The sequence below is a fragment of the Anser anser genome, assembly GCF_964211835.1.
Source record: "Anser anser genome assembly, chromosome: 3".
Lineage (NCBI taxonomy): Eukaryota > Metazoa > Chordata > Aves > Anseriformes > Anatidae > Anser > Anser anser.
In genome coordinates this window covers 81,952,509-81,971,429 of record NC_139722.1, presented here as the reverse complement: position 1 = coordinate 81,971,429, position 18,921 = coordinate 81,952,509, and the positions used below count along the sequence as shown (strand labels likewise).

Below are 18,921 nucleotides of genomic sequence, written 5' to 3'. Positions count from 1 at the left end.
AACAATGAATTGAACAGAAGAAAGGTCATGTTTAAAAACTGCTCATAAATTACCTTGCCCTGGAGATGAAGATTACTGCGTATGATGTCTCGTACTTCATCCTCAGTATCTTTCTGTCAACAAATTACAAATTATATAAATTAGGCATAGAAGGTAATTAAGAAAACATACTGTTAATATAAATGTCCAGCTTGGGTTTGGTCCAGATGATGAATAAAACTGACAATGAGGAAGTGAAGAAAATTTCTGTGGTAATATATCTTTTTGTGAGAGGCCAAAGCTAGCCATATCCAAACTCATAGGAACGAGTTCTGGATACCAACATTCATATTTGTTCACATTGAGTCATTACACTGAATAAAGGTTTGAATTAAAATTATTACTTCATGGATATGTAAGTATATACACATACAAACACACACGCATACTTTGACCAAATGAAACCAATACCATGAACAGAACTTTTTCTTACTTTACAACACAACAGAGAACACAGCCTTCTCTGATTTGATATCAGCTTCTTTCAGAGAACTTTTATTATTTAAAAACATCCAGTTCAGCTGACAAAAGGTCAAATAGCCTGCCAGTTTGTACAAAGCTTCACAGCTCGAGAAGGGAGTATATTCGAAATTACAATCACAATGTTGCACTGTGAGTTTATTCCTAGGAGAATCCTTTTAAAACAGTAAGAACTGGATCCCTACAGAAATTCTTATACTCACATGGGAGTGATCAAAAAGAATTATTTATGCTATTTGACTGTGAACATAGGAAACAAGTAGTTCTTATACGCATTTCCTAATGTAAGTTTCATAAAACATAACAAACATAATTTAGCATTAAAAATTGAGAAAAATAACTGTTTTTAGTTAAGAATGTCATCTCTATCCATTTACTGATCATTTAGAAAATAAATACGCCCAAATTGAAACTTTTTTTTGCCTTGAAAATGAGAACATGTAGATTGCTATTTACCACAGCCACCCATTGTGCCTTTATTCAACAGAATTATAGTCTTGATTATTAATAATAATTCTAACTATATATTCCCACACTGCAACATTAAAATGAGATTATTATATAGCAAATACAATTAATGTGAATGTTCCACTTCTAATGCTAGCCTTAAATTTTCATTTTCCAGGCTGAAGACTGGAAAATAACAGTCAGACATTCCATCTGGGAAGTTGAAAGGCAGAAGAGTGAAGTCCAGCAACATTTCTAGGATACCAGAATATCTTCTGTTTAGCCCTGCTTATCATGAAATAAAGTTCAGCATTTCCTGAACAAAGTGATCATGTCAGAAATTAGCAGATTGCACAGTATTTGTGTCGTGCTGTAAGAACAAAACGGGAAAAAAATCAAAGAAATTCATTAGTAAAATATTTCTTCCTTCTAGAAGTGCAACAAGTGCACCTACCATGCTGAATCGGTTTTTGGCCAGTGCAATTAGTTCTTGATCTCCAGGGGCACAAATATTTAGGCCAATGGGAAGTAATCTCTTCAGTGCTGCCACAATGAGAGAGGTCTGCATAGAGTACCGGTCACCTTTCCGCTTCATCTTCTTCCTCTCTTGGTCAGAAACTGCTGCCTGCAGCAATAAGCAAAGATGGAAAATAAATAAAAATTAAAATTAAAAAAATATATATATCCAATATTAAATAGATAGTTGTATTGTCTCTGGCTTGAAAATTTCCTTACTGCCTATACAGCTGCATCACTATAAAATGGAGTTGCCTTTATATCATTGCCAGTATTTTGCATCAATATCTTGAGAGTCCACTGCGCTTCTTAAATGACTACCTTTTGCTTTTTTTCAACAGTGCTTTTTCTTCCCATAAATGGTCAATAAATATAGTAATAAATAAATAAATAGCCATGCTTCTCTGGAGTCTTCCCATCAGCCTCCTTCTGCAAAAAGAAAAATATAAAAATATTTACACTACCTTGGACATCTTAGATTTGGTGTCGCTGATAAGGAAAGACATGTTATTGATTTCATTTTGTACCACAAAGTTCTGCTCTTCCCTTTTGAAATTCTGAAACATAGAAAATCTTAGTTAAAAGTGCTTACAGTATATGAGGAATGTATCCAAACAGATCTTACATAAAAATGTAGATCATAAAAATGTAGATGAAATAGAATTTTATAAAATCCACAAAGATAACACAAGGACAGAAAAATAGAATGGATGATCAAACAGCTTTGAATTTCAGCTTTATTTATATTAAATGTCTCAGGATTTATTTTTTTTTTTTTTTCTTCCTACACTATAGTCTCACGTTTCTCTGGTTATAGGATTATGGAATCATAGAATCATTAAGGTTGGAAAAGTCCTCCAAGACCATCTGGTCCAACCATCCCCTTACCACCAATATTACCCACTAAACCATGTCCCTAAGCACTACAGCCAACTTTTCCTTAAACATCCCCAAGAAAAGCAGCCATGATAAAATCTCCTCTACTTCACTATAAAAATATTGCCTTTACAAATAAACCATCCATTTCATCTTTAACTTTATAAACCCCAGTATTATTTAGAAACAAGTTTAAATAAAAGACTGATCTTATACATACACAAGTAACTTGATGATCTAGTATCTATTTACTGTACAATGAGTTTTCTGCATGCATAAATGTTTATAATAAATCTTACAGTCAAACTGAGGCACAACTACACGAATAAGAAGGCATCTTGTTCCCAAAACTTGAAAAAACTGAGGTTATGGCAGAAAAGAAATTCAGTATAGACACAGTCCATAACAAGATCCAATATCTGAAATTGTTTAGTTTCTCTCAGTTTTGAGTTTTTCCTTCCTTTTGCTCCAGTATTTGCAGGAATCATACTTTACTTTCACTTATGCACCATCAGTGATGGTGTCTGACTAAGGGGTCTTACTCCAGACCCCTTGGTTTTTGCATATGAACTACAGAAATCAGACTTGAGAACCAAGCATTCTATATTTAGTAGAAGTGGAATTAAGAAGAAATCCTTAACTGGTAAAATTCATCAAATATGAAACAGTATCACCTTGGAAAAATATTTTATTTGGAGATCTACTTTAAGATGTATTTTATACTTCCTTGTTCTTAGAACATCAGCTTCCCTACTGGCTTTCATTCATGCAAGCCAGATACAGACCTAGGCTTAATAATTGAATTTTGCACCTTTAACATTTATTAAAGAAATAAAAATCTGCACACACAAATTAAGTCCCTATAAGTCGTGCTGTGCCTTTCCTTCAGAAAACTCTCATTCCACTAGTACTGTTGAGTATCTTTTCAAAATATTTTTTTATTGTAACTGCCTAGAGGCTCAAGCACGCAGACGGCAATTTAGGAAAAAGTTTTTTTCTTTAAATGAGACAACTAATATAGTGTTACTATGCTACAAAACACACAACTCCCACAACTAGGCAGGCATTTTAAAAGTGTCAAATATGAAAGTCATTAATCACAGAAGTGCAGAATCACAGGGGTTGGAAGAGACCTCTGGAGATCATCGAGTCCAAACCCCCTGCCAAAAGCAGGTTCCCTACAGTTGGTTGAGTTAATGCCTTCCCATCTGCAGTTTCACCTCTGTCAGAAAATATGTTTTCCCAAACACAATCACTTAATAATTGTCCTGATTAAGAAAATTACCTTAAAATATATTTACCAAGGAATTACTTACATGAGACTTTGACCAGTAAATGAAGACTTCAGCCACCATGCGAAACAATTCCTCAGCTTCACTGTTGGGCTCTTTCAGCCATTTTGCCCTAAAATTCAGTAAAAGGGCAAAAATGCTGATTTCAAAAGTAGTTTTCAACATTTTACATGTACGAAAGCTAACAAAACCAAGCATGCTTTTTTTTAATCCTTTCTAGTAGCAGTCACTTTTTGATGTCCTATTTCTAAACCCTTAAAAATCTTTTACATTAACACTAGCTGTAATCCAATACCGTTGGATTGGGCCTTTACTTTTTTTTCTGTTTGTTTTTCTTCTCCTCTTCTGAAAAGGGCTCCAGCTTCTCCTAAATTGCAAAGCATCAGCTTGATCAACTTTAAGATTGTCAGGTTGAGTAAAAGCTAATTCAGTGCTAGATGTATCAAGGGATAAGAGATAGTATCAACAGGAAGATTTTAAGATTTATTCACCTGTTCCTCTCCACATACCTGTTATAGTCCACAAATCTAATCAACAAAGGGTAGAAGGCATAGAGGTCCCGTGCCAAAGTGGTGAACTCATCTAGGATGAGCAGTTCAGCCTCCGACATGTCACCTCTGCCTTCTGCTCTTAGATGTTCTTCATCCGATACAACCACTGCTGCTTTTTTCTTTAGCTTATCCATCAGTGGCAGGAAGTGTGTCTTTAAGAGCTGTGGTTTCGCTTTGCTTATGATGGGCTGGGAAAACACTATTTAAGGCAATCAATATTATAATGTACACCTGGCCACAAAATACAAACAAAAATTTTTATCTTTCCCCTCCAGCTTGTGTCTTATTTCTAGACTACAGAGTAAAATCCTGCCCCCATTGAAATCAGCAGAAGTTTTGCCAAGAATTAAATGCGGTCAGGATTTCACATAGTCAATTCACTTTGTAACTATGATGGCAGAAATCACAACTTAACAGACTAAGCTTGCAAGATCATAAACCTTGAGGTGCCTCTTTACAGGCATTCTGGCAACATACTGGTATTTGCCTGCATAATTTATTAAGCAATGTGGAAGCTGTGTAATAGTATGTATGGGTGGATACATATATAGCTAAATTAGTGCTCACACAAGTTTTATGAGGCACTGTTTCCTCTTCTGCATGTTGTTTACTAGCTTGACTGAAGTAGGGCTGGAAAACAAGCTCTAGATATTTGTGAACCTACACAAATAGCCTGTCTGTGTTTCTTACACACTTTAGGACAATGGAAGGCTTGTGTAGACAGAAATGAAACTGATTCAACCATCCACCAACCAGTCATTTGAGCCATTTGAAATTTGTTAGCCCAAGCTTTTTGCAAATCTACTCATAAAAATGAATACGTAAATTAGAACTTCATCTGGGCCATTAGGGCAAAACCATTCGTAACATATCCATTAGATTACAAAGAATTTTAGGTAATTACAATTTATCCATAGAATGCCTTTCATTAATAGCCCTCAATAGACTAGGAATCCAGACTGCTATCATAAAATAACTACTACAATAAGCATTGAAAAGTCATAAGAAAGCCTAAATGAAAAACTGAAATTACTGTGATTTCACTCATATACTACAAAATATGTATGTGCATGTTCTGGGGGAAAAAGAACTAGTTTAATGTACTTCTTAAATTATTTATTAAGAGATTAAAACACACCACTTATACTACTTTTCCTTTATGCTCAGCAGTTCTAGTTCATCAAATTTGTATTCTTTAAAAACAAGAGTGATATTCTGCTCAAGCTTTAACAGGAAAAAAGCAGAGTAATTCAGAGTGTATAAATGGATATACATTCTCAATATATATACGTTTATTCATCTATTTGTTTTTACATCTTACCTGCTAACCTCTTCATCCAGGCTCCTTCATCAATACCAAGGTTGTTATAGATGATTTTCAATATGTTACCCAACAGAGTGTTCATGTGCTCTGATGTCAAGGCTGTACAACACATTTCAGCCTTGTCAGGGTTGTTTTCTGGCCCATGCTCCCACCAGTGTGACATGTAGCTACATAGCATAGGCAGTATCACTTCCATTATATGTGGCATTTGTGTGTAACGAATGCCAGACTCTGCCAGTTCCACAATTTCTTCCATTAGCTTCACCAAGGAAGGAATATTTGGGCAAACCTCTTCTACACTAGTAGGCAAATTGAGAACTATTAAAAAAAAAGAAGTCCAAAAATCAATAAACTAAGTCATACATGGAAAATAATTATCTCCAATTGCTATTCTGTCCCCTTTTTTTCTTTTTTTCTTTTTTTTGTATTTACATTCATACACTTCTAATCAAAGGGGTAAACAAACAAACAAAACCAAACAACAACAACAACAACAAAAAACATTTTCACACCATTTAGTAATAAACTGGCTACAAACAAGCTTCAATAATAAAACTTTCTATAATGAAAATAATTCCTTTATGCAAGGTTCAACAATTAAAGATTAAATTTAATAATTTCTTCCAATATGAGCTTTGCAGTTTAGAAAATATTAATACAATGAAATATATCTCTACATGATTCTACATGATTCCAAAGCAATATTTTGAGAACAGTATCTCAAAATTAAAACATTGGTATCTTTAAAAATGTAAAATAATCAGTTTTACCAGACTTTGCCCATTCATTTAGGAAAGAAACGTAATTAAGAGATTAAAAGAAAATTCTTGCACTATAATCTGTATGCAAAAATACATTTAGTAGGGCAAACAACATTCATAGAGAAATCTGTTTTTTCATAAACATCATGTGAGGTTCTAGAAATACCTGCTCTCTCTCTTGCATTCTTGGTATTGTAAATGGAGTAGATATTATGTTTGTTCAAATGAGTTTCCAAAAAAGCCACTGGAAAGGCACCTGAGAAGGCAGCCAAGCATTCTCCTAGTGCTGATCGTTGCCTGTGAATTAACAAACATCATTAAATACACAAATCTTTGATGAATTAATACACTCTGGGGTAGTTGTAAATCAGCCTTTATTTTACTCTAAGATGTACTCATCTCAAATAGATAAGCTAGTACATTATTAGGATCATCAACGCAAGAAAAGGTAGTAGAAAATGAAGTACCACAAACTCTGCTAATATATGAATGAAATGTTGTGACATAAAATGTCAAAGATAGACTACTTAGTTGGAAGCAAATGAGGAACATGCAGGGAAAACACAAAGTCATCATAATGATGGCTTCTGTTGCATTCCTTTCCTCTCAGCTTTACTGACTTTATAGTTTCTACTATTAAGAAAAAGTTACTGAGTAGACTGATGTATCAAGAGACCAAATATGACTACTGTATTTGAATTACAAAACTTTCCTTCTTCCGAGACATAGTAATAAGCAGATATTAGCCTGGAAAAAAAAGCCTCACAGAATGCTAAAAAAAGCCCTCACAGAATGCTAAATTGCTAATACTGGTTAATACCTCCAAGTTTTGCAGAAAAATACTGCTCTCTTCAAACATATGACAGCATTCATTTGAGGCCCAAAATTTTTAAATGTGTCAAAATTGTAAAAAGCCCATTTCCATGAAGAAGCAAGTGATCACCTGTCACTTCACTTAGGTCCTTAAGGGGACATTTAAAACTGTTTGTTTGGATTTCCAATCCAGTGACCAGAGCAAATTTTAGAAACGTGACAAATGTTTAGCTAAGCAAGTTGAGCCATGCAGACGACAGAACTCCAGGAACAAAGTGAACTGTGAAGTTAAAAAAGGCCTCCAAACTCACGGATCACAAGATTCATCTTTGGTCTATAGCTTAACTCATTTTAGGAACTTATTTTCTTTCTTGATCCAGTTTGTTAACTTCATTTTATTAAATCTAACTTCTTTCTCATTATTATTTTTCCCACTTGCTCCTTCTTACATTTTTTTTTCTTTTCATTAGGTCTTCATAATCCAGGTATATATCCATTACATACACATAAAAGAAGCATGCTATGTTGCTTTCCGCTTGCACTGTTTGTAGGTAACCATACACAATAATTATCGATTATTATATATCCCCTGCTATGGGACTACCCATGGGGGCTGGAACTAGATGATATTTAAGGTCCCTTCCAACTCAAGACATTCTATGATTCTATGAATATATAAGAAATAATTACAACAGTAGCCTAACTGAATAACATATCTTTACAGTTCTCCAGCTAGATCTTAAATAAAGTAGTATCTATTGTTAAGTCAGACTATTTTATCTGTAATTGTTGTTGAATTAATTTATTTTGACAAGTGTATAATGTAACATTTTAAGTATAATACAATAAATGCCTCTGGATTCTGCTTAACACCTAAGCACCTTTTTTCTTTCAAGATACGTTTCCAACAACCACCTCTTCCTATATTGCTTTCTGGACTGCATATTCAATTAAAGTGAGTATAACTACAAATAATAAATATAGAGGAACATTTCTTCTTACCGCTCTACATAAATACTCTTGCTGGTTCCCAGAGCATACAAACTGGCCAATATTCTGTAACAGGAGACCTGAACATCTTCCACTAAAGAAAAGAAAATGATAGGTATGAGGAAAATAACCTCATTACAATTCTTCTGACAATAACTACATAAATGACATTAATCTATCAAAGACAATCAATAGCAATGTCTCTAATACAAAAATAATCTTCTGACCCTTCAATGCCATACTTTTTACTCAAAACTTCTACTTAATTCAATACCAAGTTATCAGCTAAGATTACAATTGTATTTTATCGTATTTAACTAGTGCACTCACTTTCTGAAATTAATTGCATACCAACTGTTCAATGATACTGTCTTAACTGCATAACCTGAGAATTTATTCATCTAGTATCTATGTAAAATGTGTCAATGCAACATAGTCCGGCTCTTTACTACAATGTGATTTTAGTTCTGTTCATCTCCAAGTTCAGTATTTAACAGTAATCTCAGGCACACAAACCACCTTTGTACATGATCACACCATGGAGTACCCTGTAAACATAGTAATACTCTTAGGTACAAGCACCAGGTCAAGATGCCTGTCATCACAGTAGTACAAATAAGATAATCTTACAAGTAGGCAATTCCAATTGGTAACTTTCTCAGTTTATGAATTCTAAAATTGAGAGTTTGACAGCAACATGAGATATATAGAATAGCTGATTAAGAATATCACATAAGGCTAATTATTCAGTTTCAAAACAGAATTATAAGAGAATGAAAAATCACTGAAAAAGTGATTTATGATGAAGCAGTGATATATTTAACACCACAGATGACTTTTTTTTCTGGATACTGTCAAAGACTCCTGAATTTTACAGAAATAATTTAATGAGCAAAGTGCATGTTTACGTCTCAACACGTTTAAGTCCATCAATACAAAAGCAAATGGTTGCGAACAGTTCTCTTAAGGCTATTTTAAATAATTATTTTGGGGGATTCTAAGAAAAAAAAAAAGTCTATTCTTCCAGATCCTTCTCTTAGGTATTGCTATAGCTAGTTAGCTGTACAGAAGCAGAAAACCCTCCTTTAATACAGACTGGACAACAGAATTCTTGTTGAGTTCCTAAAACACATACAATTAAAATTTTGTCTTGGAGACTACAAAAGTTTTTCCTGCAAAGATTGGGCTTGGGAAAATAAATGACACAATCTGCTACAATCAGAATCTCTACAGAAATGAAGTCTCACATACATTCCCTTCTTCAGTACCTATTCTTTCAGTTCTTCAGAAACTCCTTACACTTTTCCTTAGGATCTAAGATGCAGCCATCCACATTCCCTGCTAACTGAAACCGAGTCAAGGGGCAGGTATCACAGCATACCATCACTCTAGGGGTACAACCTCAGGTATAGACAGAGCAAAGACAAATTAACTTAAATGAACTTTTCACACAAGAACAAAACCACAGTGAATCTATGGCACAGAAACCAAAACTGAGCCTTCTGTCTAATTGCAGACACATCTGCTTTAATATTCACAGAAAGTTCACTAAAACCTGCACACCAGAGAAATTATTAATGCTTACTATATGACATTATGGCTAGTAGCATGGCATCTCTAAATAATACATACATATCAAATCTTCCCCAAACTGGTGCTGTCCAATATGCTCAAATAATGAAGATAGAACTGGCAGGAGAGCCACTGTGGTATAATTAATGATTTGTGTAACTCCCTTGGGCTGGTTTCTGCTGTGTGTAAACTGGCCTTGTTTCAGATTTTCCATTGTTTTCTCCAGATCCTCAGCAGCATTGTCCAAAAAAGCTCTCAGTGCCATCTTAACAGACTCCAGACCAGTTTTCATCACAGTCCTGTATATACCATGCAAAGAGAATGAAAGAGAACACTCTATTAAACAAGCCTGGAATAAAGTCTAGTTTTGGCTTATATGAAGTATATAAAAGATCTGAAGAAAAATCTTTCATCTTTTGGAATTATAAAATCTTTTCACAGCAGAACAACATACTGAAAAAAAAAAGTTTCATAAGAAAATAAGGGTATTGTATTTGGTTTCCCATTGACAAAATACTGATCATATTAAAGACAGGGATTAATTTGCCTTCAGAGGGGGGAAAAAGAAAAAAAAAAAAGAAAAAAAGAGGAAGAATGAGAAGTCCTGCAATTCATCATTCTTGGAAAAGAGGATCTATCTCAAACTGGGTTTTGGTTGGTTGGGGGATTTTTTTATTTTTTCTATTTTATTTTTTTTTAAATCTTCTACAAACTTCACTATGGCTAAAGCAGCCAACTCAACTTAGACGTAGCACTGAATTCAACATAAAAGCTGTGAGTTTTTTTCCTCAAATTGGAACCAGAATTAACTTTGCAATGAAGACACTCTGAGACAGGTTCACTGCACCCCATGTGCACTTAACTCCTGATTCATTTATTTTTATTAGACAGCATAAGCAAAAGAACAAAATATTTCTAATGTTATTGTGGTCTTGAGACAATCATGTGATTAAAAGCACATGAGAGTACAGCTGACAGTTCCTTGACACTACCACTCTGAACCAAAACTTAAAGCATAAGATAAAAATACTGTTTTTCCAACCCCTAGATAAGCAGAAAAAAAAAAAAAAAAGAAAAAAAAAAACACATTTTGCAGCAGGAATTCTTTTCAGCACTATCTTTCTCGAGAACATCTTCCTTGAGTTTTGAAATACTGTAGCCTTACACAGGTTTTCCAAATCTGACTGGATACTGTTCTCTTATAAGTGATTTTCTTTGTACTTCAGAAAATATATTCAGTGTTACCTCGCATCCAAGGTCTGGCCCAGTATGTGAAGACAGTTGACTATTGATGTTGCATCATTTCCTAAATAGGAAGCAAAATTACCCACCAATTAAACTGAGCATACTTTAGACCATACCTACACTCTGCCAACCATGTCTCTGGTTTTAATGAAAGACTAAATGACATTGCAGAAGAGTAATTCAACTTCTGTGTAATTTTGACAGTCAAGTTAAAAAACATGCAGTTTGTTGTCTTAGCCTTTTGCAAAAATGCAGTGACAAGAGGCGGTAAAGCATCTCTCATCAAATAGCTGAGGCAATCAAGAAGAAAGCACTTAAATGTGGGGTTAATTAGACCTACAGTGTATTGTCTGCCGTTCATTTTAAGTTTTATAAACTTTGCTTTAATTCATTCAAGTTTATTTGAACATTTATTTCCTCCTCAGTAAAATGAAAGCTGTTTAATTTTCACAAGCTGCTCTTACATACGGTGTCATCAAGAAGTTTAGCTCCCTGATGTTACCAATAGGCTACAAGTATTCATAGCAGGATCAAGTGCGGCACGTATGACATAACACACATCTCCCATTGCAACGACTTTTTCTTTCACACTTACATATGTAAAAGGAGAACTTACACACACACCTTGTATGTACATGCACAGCCTATGATGTTGCCATGTATAAGTCACCTCTAAGTTCACTTTTTAAATCCAGGGCAGATTTAGGCTATATAAATTTCATCCACAGCTTATTTAATTGATTTAAAAAAAAAAAAAAACATAAATTGCTGCAAAAATGAAAATAATTTTTCTTGCTTCTTTATACTTCCAAAGTTTCTCAATCAAAAATAAATAAATAAAACAGGCAATGCTTAAGGCAGACTACTGAAAATACCACAGTCTGCATACAGGGTCCTATGCTTTATTAACTGTAGTTATTTCACTTGAAAATATCAACAAACATAAAACCTAAAGTAGTAAGTGTTTCATTGAAATACATATTTGAAAAGATAAACTGCAAGGATGGAGTGGGAGGTTTACTGCAGCACTTTGAATGCTATTCTGTTACCAAAACTGGGGGGGGGGGGGGGGGGGGGGGACACGACTGTTGCATTGTAAACACACAGTAGATCAAACAAACCTGAACCACAGTTTCTGTGGCTGCCCCTGGCCATGCGGCCTCACCCTCTTTGCACTGGCACTTTTGTGGTAATGCAATGTAATGACCAGACAAGGAAGCTGACATGGCCAAAATGAATCATACCAAAAAAAACAAAAAAAGCAACTCCGCACCTCCTCCCACCCTACACCCCCAAAGTTTTCCATCAGCTCCTATTTTTGTCAACCCCTATTTTTTCTCCATACTATTTTACTGTCTAGTGACACGAATGCCAGTGTTGGTGAAGAAGAGGGTGCAGAATGATGCCAATGAAAGCATGGATAGAGGGAAACAATCAAGGCAACCCTGCCTTAAGACTGTGGATTGAATTGTCACACAATGTGAGTGTATGTGCAGATGTATATATGCTGAAAGCTGCTGTGTAGTAAAGAGATGCTCACTCCATTTCCCTGAAAAGTAGACCTGGTGATCTATTTATACCATGTAGACACAAGAGCCACGTGTTTATGAGGAATCAGGTACTTTCTAAGGTGCAACCAGATGGACGATTAAGAAATTCATCCAGTTATTCTGAAAATGAGACAAGATTTAGGCATATCCCCATAGTAGATGCTGCAGTGTTTGTTTTTCCACTGATAATAAAATTTTCATAAATTCTACTGAGATGTGAAAGACATGTTCTGAAGCAACATTAAAAGACTATGCAAGGTAAGCAATGTCTAAAAGGGTCAGCTTCAGTGCCTCACTCCAAAAACAGATTTACATGACTACCTCAACTCACAGAAGATCAGTAATAGTTTTGAATCTCCACCTTATGTTTTTGTATTATTCAGCTTTAGGGTACAAAAGCTTTAATGACTGCCCCATTTATTTAAAGTACTATACTTTTTATTTGGAATCATCTAGCTTAAATTTACTGGAAGTTTCTTTGATGACAATAATATGAAAACAACTTGCAATTGTGTGGTGACTTTTCAGGATAAATCATTTTGAGAGGTGGGTGTGCATAACTGAATTTTGCCAATTCTGACAGTACAGTGATTCATATATTCTGGAAGCTAGCATTGTATATGCAATTTAATGAGACACTTGCCACTTTTCATTTAATTAAAGGAAAAATGAGGCCAATCAGTTAATCCACTTTAAAAGAAACAGAAAAACATTTTTCTTAGTTCTAAATATACACTGAGTTCAGTAATCTGGAAAAACCTTGCTGTTCAACTGGTATATCAGAGGAGAATTCAGAGAGCATGATAAATACAGCACACTTCAATTCGTGTATTAAAGTTTTGCCAGTTTTATCAGTATAACACTAAAAAAGACTTCCAAAAATATCATGAAACTTCTTTCCTGTAATGTCTCCTCTTGTTTATAAATTCAGACAGAATTTCTTAAAAAATCTTTAAAAATACAATTTGCTCTGAAATGGAGGTTTACAGTCAGTGGAAATTCTGTGTCTTGCTTTTGTTTGATGCCAGGCATTTAGTTGTTTTCGCTATGATTCTAAAACACATAAAGAAAAAAATAACACAAAAACAAGTATTTTGAATATTTTACTTTAAAATGCCACCAATACGATTTGTAAAAAAACTTTTAAATTGAACATTTCAAGACTCAGTTCGCTTCCAATCTGAGTACAGAAGTCAATTTCAGAAGGCCAGCTGTTTTTTTTAAAGTTGAGTCATGAAACCTGAAACTAGGGGGTTTCTAATAAAATCAGTTATATTACTATTGCCAATATTTCAGTGGATATACATACTTTCATTAAATAAAAATATCATTTTTATTAAATATGTACTTGGTTTTCAGAAGCCTGAAACTAGACATAAGACACTCTGATTGTAGAAATGAATATGTAGTATATAAAATTCCACTAAATCATGAAAAGAGAGCAGATAGGTACAACAACAGGATAAAAAGCTAAACAAGCTGTTCTTTAACATAACTCTTCATACAACTAAATGTTAAAATAAAACAATGGAGACCCGACATATGCAAATATTAAAACACATAAGTTCAAGAGGTTTTAAGGTTAAACATACCCCAAGAGCTAACATAAGTATTAGGTTGATGGATGGAGCACTGTTCAGCATGTTTTACAAATGCAATTGATGCCATGAACAGTACAACTGTGTTTAGTTATCTGAAGTGAAGTCCTCTTCTGATTAGTTTCTCTAAGTTCCCAAAATGAGTGAGCAAAAGCAGGCCACTCTTATTATTAGTCTTATTCAGCTAATTTTTATTTCAGGTTAGGTGGCACTGCATTACTTATATGGAGATTTTTATATATTTTTTTAATTTCTTACATACATGGAAAGAATGTCTTACCAGAGATTTAACAGCATAGAAAGTGAATCAAGCTACTCACAGAAATTTGGTTTTTAAAACAAGAAAATATATATTAAAATCCTCAGCTCTCCAAAATTATTCACTAAAAACCTTAGAATCCAGCCCACTAATAATAATGACCATAAATCAATCTTATTGATGCAGGAATACAGCTCTCAAACAAATAGTAGATTATTGGGGTCAAAATCTACTTTCAAAATGTAAAGAAATAATAATTCCATGCTGAATTACAGTTCCATAGTCTCAGTGACCATCTTAGATCTCAGATGCAATTAACTGCTTATATTCACTCTAGAAGACTTTTATGTTTAATTTCCCATTTTATCAAGACTTACATACAGTTTATACTACAGGACTTTTACTAATGACTTTCACACATGCAGCTGTATCCTCAGAAGTACCATTCAAATTCACAATAAATATAAAACACCTATCTGGAATGTCAGTAAAATAGCAAACTCCACACCATCCCAAAAGGTTATTATCAAGCAACTCTTGCTCATTTAAGGAGCCTCCAAAATGCAAAAATAATTTTCTAGGCTCCTGCTGTGTTCTTAAAGGTTGTCCTCATGAGCATCTTCACCTCTTCTGCATGGGCCTTTGTATTGCTACAAGAAGTACAATTCTTTTGATTGGGTTTTCTAACATGAAATAATTAGCAGTCAAGGTAAAGCAAGCTGTAAGGTGACTGACTTGAGTTAGTATGTTCACAGTAACAACCATGCTTCGGAGTCTTACTGTGACCTTGTCATAACTCACGGAAAAATACAGTATACTTCTGTGTTGGCATAAAGACTTTGTATTCTCTTAGTTATTGCACACTAGGAAACTTGAGTTAAAAACTAAACCATAGCTGTGGTGAATACTCATCTGATACCATCTGATCTAACTTCTCCTACAACTTGAACCCAGCCTAAGAACAGAAACTAAGTAAGCTGTGAGAGGTGGAACAGAAAACATCCCTTCTTTAGTACTCTAGAAGTTACACTGACTCAGATTTTGAACTTGAAATGTTACACATTTTAGGAAAAAAAAAAAAAAAAGAGAGAGAAAAACAGATTCAAATAGCAACAACAGCAAGTATTACCAAAAAAAAAAAAAAAAAGTATACCTGAACTAGTTCATTCCTTGAAGAAATAACCTAGGGTATAAACCAGATCTTATGTGTAGGTTTTTGACATACTCCACCTTTCACAAAAAGCTACAGCACCACCACACAGCTGCAGGAATAACTTCATTCCTTCTATGATCTTTTGGCTTAACACAAAAACCCACTCAGATCATCCCAAAACACATTTAAAAGCAACATCCCCCAAATAACTTCCACTCTTTCTTCTCAGTTTAATTGTTTTCATAATGTTTCCGAACACTACAATGTTGCAGCAAATGAATTCCTTCTCTTCAAATTGAATGAAATACGTAGGAGCTGAGTTAGATGCATGTTATCTTAATCAAATTCTAATCAGCTAGATAATTACCCAATTAGATATGTTCATGGATGCTGAAGTTTGCAATACATCCATCATAGAAGCTATACATGCATAGGATGTGCTATTTCCTATCATCATGGCTTAAGAAAAAATTTCAGACTAATGACTGTGCCACGCATTACATACAGTGTTTAAACTTGACACAGATTTCAAATTGACTTCAATTAAGTGATTTCACGTGGTATAAGACAAGTACCCAGACCCTGTTAGATTCACATAATAACAGAAAGACTGTAGACATGCATATGTGGAGTCAAGCATATCTGGAAATATTTAAGAATTCCACAGAACATCAATAAGCATTTTAGCCTACTACAAATTTTCCTAAATGATTTTCGAATACAAATGTGTAGTTCTGATACTCCCTTTTTCCCAAATGAATTATAAAAAATAACAAATATGTGTTTATAAATAACTCAGTCAAATTTTTTGGTAGAGTCATGAAATCCAGATGTTGGTTAAGACACACAAAAAACAAAACAACATCTCCCACCACCACCTGATTACTACAAAAGCTTTTTATTTCAACTAACAAATTCTGTGATCTACCAGCCTAAACAATTAGTGGTCTGTGAAGACCATGCATTTCAGCCATGCAGCCATGCAGCATGCAACAAAGCAGCACATAACACAATGCAAAAATGGCAAAGAAAACCAAGTGATGGCCATGCTAGTATTTGTCAAGGGTCTTCTTACCAAACAGTGAAATCCTATGCCTGACAAGAACTCCAAGTTTGCAGAACAGGCTGAAGACAAAAGAAAAATAAAAGAGAAGAGAAGGAAAAAGAAAAAAAAAAAAAGGGAGGGGGGGAGATAAAAATAACAGCTGATATATGAGCAGGAAAAGCAACATGATGTCACGCAGAAAGAATCAATTATCTGAGCAGAATGTGGGACAGAGTACTAAAGAAAGAGTTTTTAAGTGCATATCCTTAACAAACATGGTTAAATAAGCACATATTATAATTAAAGAAACAAACAAGAAAAAATAAAAATAAAAGCAAAGCTAATTAATATAAAAGCGTCCTATATGAAAACCCACAGGGAAATTACCATTGAAGCTTTAAGAAGTAAAATATGGTCAGTGTGCTATTCAGGACATCACTGATAATTTGAAAACAAAAGGTAAGGAAATCAGATTAATTGAAGTGTTTGATGGTAGATGTTTAGCTAATCCAATTTAGATCTTGTCTTGAACACAGTGAGAATTTCTTTTTAAATACGCTGCTTTTTAAAACATGACAACATGAGAAACAATGTAACTCAACATAAAAGATAGCTTCTTATATGGTTTTAAACAAACAAAAATGGATACGATCAATGATTTAATTTCATATGTGTAAATTACTTTTGTACTGATGAGCAGTGTTCCGTTCAGAAGAATGAAGTTTTGTGTTAGTTCATAGAAGCAGGACCACACTGTCCTACCCAAATTGACCTGGCCTCCAAATTTAGGAGAGATTAGTTCAATCTTCATGTCCAAATTCAGTCTGAGAATTTTCTACAACAGTGACATAAATTTTGGTGTTATTTGTTGTGCTGCAAAAACCCGCATCTGTTAAAATGACATGAACAATACTATGTCATTTTATTAAGCTATTTAATTACTAGGCATAAGGGCCAGTTAACAACTTCTGATATAAAAGCAAAAGACACATAAGCATGTCTGCATAGTTCATGGATGAGATCTGAGCATGTTGTTCCATTGACAGATGAGAGCATGGTGCCAAATGGAAACATTTATGTCCAGAATTGGAACAGCCAGGTTAATGTGGTGTTGAATCCACCTTATTAGCCTGTGCACAGTGATCCATTACAGCAACAGCAACTGCTCTGTTTTAGAAAAGAGTCTGGTTGTACATCTTCAGGGATCTCTGTTCACTTATACCATGAGGCAGGCATATACACTTTATATTCTGAGGATCCTGGGTCATCCAGTCCAACAGGAAAAGTGGGTGTATGTTACTGTCATATAAATGTTGTGTCCACCATGAAGCCATTAAGTAGCTCTCAATCTATCTTTTCTTCTAACATACAAATGTCACTCAACTGACTGTAACATTCAGCAGATGCTATATTTTCACAAAGTCAGACTGAACCTATTATCCTCCACAGTCAACAGTGTAAATTCACAGAAAAAAAAAAGTCTAAATGTCTAGTACTTAGACTCATGTCCAGAAATAATTCTACATAACTGCAGTAATACAAGGACTTGTAAGATGGTATAGTGAAGAAGAAATGCAAAAACTCCAATCCTGACGATGTTGTTTACAAATAAATGGAAGATAATGTCACACTATTTCAGGAAGAGGTCTGACCCATATGTTCCCAGAAAATTGATCTGAATTTAATGTATTTGCTGAACACAAAATATTTATTGCATTTCTTGACAGTCACTGCATTAACGATATGCGAAATACTCTTCCATAGTTCAAAAAATACAAGCTAATCTTCATCAGAAAAAGCAAGCAGCCAGAAACTGCCTTTGGTTTGAAGAAAAACCTACATAAGAGTCACACACAAACATATCTAAAGGGAAAACTCAACAGAAAATCCAAAATTTAGCTTTGAAGAATTCTCTACAAATGAGGGAAAAAAATGATGGGAATCCCTTAAAATGGCTTCAGAAAATGGATCATATAACGCACTTTCCATTAGCTTGACACTCAAGAAATCAGCTGCACAACAGCACTGGTTATAGTTAACATTTATCCAGGTTTCCTTGCCTGTGTTTTATTGTCATTGGCTGACAATTCTAGAAGACACACAACTCAATTGTTTGACAGCAGCTCTGATCTTTTTGCTGGGCTACAAATTCGGAAATCTCATGCACACAACTAGACAGCATATGTGTAGAAGTCCTGAATCCATGCAGCATGTATGCTGATATTTCCATGTTTGAAATATTCTAGAAGTGTGGGATTTATTGAAGAGGCTTTACTTAACAACTGCTAAAATATTGTTATCCAGGATATTACAGAAAGAAATATAGCAGCTCACATAGTGGAAAATAATCTAGATGCATGCTCTTTGAAAGAATTTTTTCATTCTTTGGAGAAGGCCATTCAGCCAAGCT

General features: G+C 34.4%; 1 protein-coding gene across 1 annotated transcript in view; it reads right to left on the bottom strand.

Annotated features, from left to right (window-relative positions):
• RYR2 (ryanodine receptor 2) overlaps positions 1-18,921 on the bottom strand; it is a 423,949-nt gene that overhangs the window by 72,309 nt on the left and 332,719 nt on the right. The window contains exons 63-73 of the mRNA XM_083827634.1: positions 16,542-16,591; positions 10,907-10,967; positions 9,722-9,960; positions 8,102-8,183; positions 6,453-6,583; positions 5,523-5,843; positions 4,160-4,400; positions 3,675-3,762; positions 1,947-2,039; positions 1,421-1,591; positions 54-113 (exon numbers count right to left, since the gene is read on the bottom strand). Coding sequence (XP_083683760.1) covers positions 54-113; positions 1,421-1,591; positions 1,947-2,039; positions 3,675-3,762; positions 4,160-4,400; positions 5,523-5,843; positions 6,453-6,583; positions 8,102-8,183; positions 9,722-9,960; positions 10,907-10,967; positions 16,542-16,591 — 1,537 coding nt within the window. The remainder of the gene's footprint in view (positions 1-53; positions 114-1,420; positions 1,592-1,946; positions 2,040-3,674; positions 3,763-4,159; positions 4,401-5,522; positions 5,844-6,452; positions 6,584-8,101; positions 8,184-9,721; positions 9,961-10,906; positions 10,968-16,541; positions 16,592-18,921) is intronic.